The sequence below is a fragment of the Limanda limanda genome, chromosome 13 (genome assembly GCF_963576545.1).
Source record: "Limanda limanda chromosome 13, fLimLim1.1, whole genome shotgun sequence".
In the NCBI taxonomy this organism is placed as follows: Eukaryota; Metazoa; Chordata; class Actinopteri; order Pleuronectiformes; family Pleuronectidae; genus Limanda; species Limanda limanda.
In genome coordinates this window covers 18,922,949-18,929,021 of record NC_083648.1, presented here as the reverse complement: position 1 = coordinate 18,929,021, position 6,073 = coordinate 18,922,949, and the positions used below count along the sequence as shown (strand labels likewise).

Genomic DNA, 6,073 nt, shown 5'->3' with positions numbered 1-6,073 from the left:
TTTGTTTTACTATACAGAGAGTTTAATCAATGTTAGAAAACAAAATGCAGTCGGGAGCTAATAAAATTACCTTTGAGAGCGTTTCACCACTTGTTAGTGTTTTAAAAGTGTTGCTACGAGAGGCACACTAGAAAGATCAAACTTCCATTTGAACATGTCAGTTGTGAGAATCACAGAATTATAGCTTTCCTTGTAGAGAATTTGCATATTGAGATGATCAGCATTTTACAGGAAACTGAACAGAATCTCCTGAATAATGGTAACTGACGACATTGGAACAGAACAGGAGGATGTTATATTGATTTACACTTATAGATTTCAATGGCCCCTGAAGATGAAACACAAAACAACAAGCGTCAAATCTCGAAACAGTGACTTCTGCTATCAACAATTTGTACAGGCACTTAGGACTGAGTTTGCAGGTTACGCCGTCTCCATTAGGAAGAAAAACATACTCTTCGCCTAAAAAGATAAACATGTACAATATTTACCATTCAACATGGAAAAATATCATTTATAAACTGAAAACATGATCTGTTGTCATTTATGAATTTCTTTGTAACCTGCAGGTATATCACATGAACATGCGTTCAACACACTCACTGAACACTAAATGTACGATGCGAACATAACGATGTTTCCTCAAAGGCCTCTGTTGACTTTTTGATTATCATGTTACTGCACCTACAGTTCAGCGGGGAACATGCTCTATTTTTGCAGTCTAAAATGATCTTTGGTGAGAATGTAAACAATTGCACCAAAACAAAATGTGAGGCCAAATAAGGCCAAAACATGCATTTCCAAAATACAAATATATATTTTTACCTGATTACGAGTCCTACAACTAGTTGTCAGATAGCCTTGGTAGATAACTTGCCGTGCCTTTACACTTAAACAGTGCTTATGATACGCAAACCATAGTTAGGTACAGCCACCTCCCCCTTGAACAGTGAGGACAGATAATGCAGCTTTGTGGTGTGCTTTAAAATAGGGTTATTTTTTAGTGTGAGTATCCCTTTAGGATATTGATTAACTGAAGCATAATAAAAAAGCAGGCAACTGCAATGAATAAGGGGGTTTGCAGGTTGAAACAAAGGCAAGACAAGCTAAAATACACGGGTTAAGGTGGACAGTGGTGGTGGTAAAGCATAGGCAGGGTATAGGAAGCGGTCTGTCCCTGGTTCCAGACATAAGGCACATTAACCGGGTCCATAACTTTCTCTTTTATATTCCCCAACATAAAAGTCAGCCTGATAACATGCCCGGTAAATTTGACATTTTGCAGCCTGATCATTATCTCCACTGAGTGCAGGACACATATTCTCCTTAGTCTGCGCCTAATCCATTCAGTTATCCACCTACCCACCACTTTATCCATCCATCCATCCATCCTTCCTTCTTTCTCTCTTTTCACTGTCCAGCAGCACTCTACCACTGCTCCCAGCTGAAGTCATCGCCGCTGCCTCCGAACACGACAAAAAAGCCGAGGATGGTGAGGAAGATGACGGCGTTTCCTGTCATCACCAAACCGCAGGCACCCCACTGGATCTGTGAGAGAGAAATATCCAAAATATGTTTGAAGTCATCTATTTACTTTCACAACACTATTGCCAGAGTGTTGGCATACAGGTTTAACATTTTTATTACGATATAGTGTAGGACAAATTAATAATATCTGATGTGGTGCATATGGCATAGATGTATATTAAGAAATAGAAAACATGAGCCTTTCAACATGGGTAGAGAGAACTCACTGTGCTAGTGCGGGCTAAGACAACAGGGAGCCCGAAAGATGAAACGACGATGCCAGTTGTTAAGAAGTAGGCCAGTTCTCTGCACGCATTGCTGGAGGAGTCCCCTTCGTCACTGAGGCGTCTGGAGATGAAGGTCGGGATGGGGCTCAGCACGTAGAAAATCAGGACGAAAAGCGGCCAATATACCCTGCCAAAACAGATTGGGAACAGTTGAAGGGGCGGCTTGCATTTGATGACAGACAATGAGTTTGCAGCTTGTCACATTAAAAAAAAAAAAATGAACATGTAAATGGACACTCTACAGATTTTGCAAGTGAAACACTGTTTATCTATCATATAAGGTACAATTAAGCTTGGGGAAAAACAAAGCATGTCATTGTGACTTTGAAGGAGATTTACAAAGTCTGAAATATATCATCCTTTTAAAAGTGTCATGTCAGTGTGGATTATGAACATTGTAGGATTGGCATATTTCTGGTCAATATTTTTAAAACCTCCACCTAAAAGTCCCTAAAATAAATCCTTGGAGTCTTGGACTGGGCTATTTTTGATAACTGCTTTTGTTACTTTCAAATACACAGTCACCTGACAAGCAGGACTGTCTGTACTATCCCCTTAGACATGATACTTGATTTTAAATGCCTCTACTATCCTTTTTAGACATAAATATAAATGTTAGATATCTGTGCAAATGACAAAATGAAAATATGTTACATGTTAAATAGCTTGGCTATCACTCTGAGACAGAATACTACAAATATTAAATAGCTGTACCCCTAGGACACAATAATACCTAAACGATGGTACCATCCCATTAAGACACAGTAAAAGCATGTTAAATATATGTGATATTCCTTTAGGCCACAATAATACATGTTTGAAATCTGTGCAAATGATAAAATGAGCATATGATACATGTTAAATAGCTTGGCTATCACTCTGAGACAGAATACTACAAATATTAAATAGCTGTACCCCTAGGACACAATAATACCTAAACGATGGCACAATCCCATTAAGACACAGTAAAAGCATGTTAAATATATGTGATATTCCTTTAGGCCACAATAATACATGTTAGATATCTGTAATATCCCATTAAGACACAATAAAACATGTCAAACAACTGCACTATATCTTAGAGTAATAAAACATGTTTAATGTTTAAATTTAGCCTATAAAATAATAATAACAATACTGAAATGTGTGGTTATTCAGAGGAACATACCCGTACTGTTCCAGTGCACAGCCCAGGAGGAGAAACGTGAGTCCAATAGCTCCACTAAAGGACAAACCAACCAGTGCTGAGAGAAGACAAGCATTAGTTACACATGATCACAGACGCTTCCTGTCCAAACTTAACAATTAGAAACAATACAGGTTGTTGACACTTGTTGTGAAGTGACCGTGACTCAGGGGAGATCACTGACTGTGGAAAACCACCGACAAACTGGTGGATAACCCAGTGGGAATGAGAAATCTTATAACGGGTCGTGATGTCCCCGGGGGCACAGTTGTTGCTGTCGACGTGATTCAGCGCAGCTTTCTAAACAACTCAAAGCACTTGAACAAAGTTGTTGAAGCACCGACGCACAAAAACAACGTCTGCGTAACAAACGTAACGCTTCACTGTTCAACTGGTTCACTGACGCAGTAAGTAAAATACCTTTGATGCCGGCCATGGCGATGAATCTGTGACCTGAATTTAGTTTCTGTTCCTTCGTTGTTTATGTGCTCAGTCCCTTCTTCTTCCTGATGAACCCACTTCCTGCTTCATGCTCTGTTGTCATGTGACCGCCTTAAAGCGACAGTGCACAGTTTAGCAGCCGGCCGGGAATCACTTACCTGGCAGCATAAGTGAATGGTTTATACATCTGATTATTCTTTATTTTTAATTCTTGTTATTCATTATCCCCCATAACATAACATTACATAATATTATATGGGTGGATGACATGACGCATGATTTTTCTGTAACTAAGTGTGAATGTCTATTTAGATGCATTTAACCACTTAAACAACACATGGATGTGATGCATATTATGGTACTTTGTTTTAAACTTATGATTTTGTATGAAATATCTGTTATGTTTTGATTATATTTTAAGGTGAATACGCAAAATGTCCTGCGGTGTGACCGTAACATAGGTGAAGCATTAAACTTACATATTAACAAAATGAACCAGAAATATCTGGAGCAGGTAATAACTGCCTTGGCATTATATTGTATATAATGACTTTATTAATATTAGGTTTTAATATGCACAAAACTAGTATATTAGTTTTTACAGCAAAATAACTTTCGTAACACAGATGCTGTCCTGTGGCGTGACATGGAAAATTTGATTTTTGAAACGGCAGTTACATGGACAACTATAGGGGCCCTTAGTTTATTCCACTACCAGGAAGCCCCTCAGATGTTGGAATGTACTGTGTATGTTGAAAGGTGACTGTTAACCTCTGATTTATTTCATAAATTTCACTCTCTCTGTCAGACAATGAATGTGTCATTTTTTGAAAGTCCTGTAGTGTGACGGCTGTAGTTAAAAATGTGTACCAAAAAAATTGTACACATTTTTTTTAACTTTTTAAATTGTTTTTATTTAATTAAACATATTAAGGTTAAACTGTGTTATTATTCAGTTAGCGTAATAGCTAAGGTCAGTCTTGTATAGCAATCACTTAAAATGGCCACAAGGATGAAAATGTCCTGCGGTGTGACGGCCAGTCAAAACACAATAAAATTATACAAAAAATCGACAGAACACTAGCAGTTTAAAAAATTCAGCATTTGAACATTATAATTTTATACAACTGTAATCCTCATTAGAACTTTATTAAAAAAATACTGTTTCACCCTTATTTGTCAACTATCATTACATATGATAAGATTGTATTGATCCCACGCTGGAGAAAATTAGAATGAGGTAGACAAGAGAATAAAAAAAGCAATGGAGTGAAACAATAATGATACAGAATATGTAGACAATAAACAACCTTTACTGGGAAATATTGTTGGTCTAGACTAGAGACGTACTTGAGTCAACTGCAGATGCACAGGATGATTGCATAAGGATGTACTCTGTGTGTGTGTGTGTGTGTGTTTGGTTTCTTATATTTGTCCAAGTAGTCACCATTCATGTGACATCTCTATTGTCTATGTCCTTACGTTGGCTCTTTGCAAATATTTGTAAATTTCAATTAAAAACTAGACCGGAACTCAGTAAAGCACATAGTGTCCTTGCTGGGAACATTCAGCTCCTGTGGAGCAGCTCTACTGCAGCTGTGTGAAGGTTCTGACCCACCGCTCTCTTGCAGGAGTCAGTGAGTCCAGATGGACTGAGGTTTTTGGCTCGGATTCTTCCCCTAGTGGCAGCTAGCAGGTCTTGTATAAGCCTCCTGTTGAGAAACGGTTGGCTGACTTCCAAAGGAGGAATATACAGGGAGCTATAGACAGATACAGCGCTCACCTGGACCCGAGCACTGAGGGGGGCTGTTCTTTCTGTCTCCTTCCAGTGACCTTACCATTTCGGGGTGTCCTGTCCCCGGCTTGCACATTTTTTTAAGCACCTGCAGGAGTGGATGGGCTGGACTGATCCACTGCGCTGACTGAGGGTTTGGTGGCAGCTTGTCTGAGGATTGAACATGCGTTCTTCAGACTGGCTGATAATATGGATGGTTTCCTGTTGTCCTGTGCTGACTGGGGGAGAGACACACTCTGCTTTTAAACTTTTAGAAGAACTAAAATTTTAATTCTAGTGTTTGTGTGTATATGAAATTATTCATTATTCACATTGATTTAAATAATTGAGACTTTTTTAAAGAATGTGTCAAAGTTATTTGAAAGTCTTCTTGTTCTTCTTGTTCCTCTTGTTCTTGTTCTTGTTCTTGTTTTTGTTTTTGTTTTTGTTTTTGTTTTTGTTTTTGTTCTTGTTCTTGTTCTTGTTCTTGTTCTTGTTCTTGTTCTTGTTCTTGTTCTTGTTCTTATAATTAATAATAATAACTGGTGCTGCTATCATTTATAAAATCATAAATCGAAAGTCGAAAAGACCTTTAATATGACAGTTACACAACTGTTCCTATCCCATATCTCTCCCAGCACCCCAACCGGTTAAGGCAAATGGTTACCCACATTGAGTCTGGTTCTAGAGGGTTTTTTCCTGTTAAAAGGGTGGGATTTATTTTCTCTCCAAACTCGCCAAAGCTTGCTTGTTGTGAGAACTGTTGGGTTTCAACAGTACTATATAAATTGCTTCAAGATAATGTGTGTTGTGACTCGGTTTTATACAAATGATATTTAATTGAATAGTAGTCGAATA

General features: G+C 38.1%; 1 protein-coding gene across 1 annotated transcript; it reads right to left on the bottom strand.

Moving 5' to 3' along the window:
* On the bottom strand, positions 1-3,530 carry LOC133017666 (leptin receptor gene-related protein). The gene is made up of 4 exons (XM_061083808.1): positions 3,421-3,530; positions 2,983-3,058; positions 1,755-1,941; positions 1-1,548 (listed from the first exon to the last, which is right to left on the bottom strand). Exons 1-4 carry the CDS (start codon positions 3,434-3,436, stop codon positions 1,429-1,431), a joined length of 399 nt encoding a protein of 132 aa, XP_060939791.1. The 5' UTR covers positions 3,437-3,530; the 3' UTR covers positions 1-1,428.
* Positions 3,531-6,073: the final 2,543 nt, after the last annotated feature.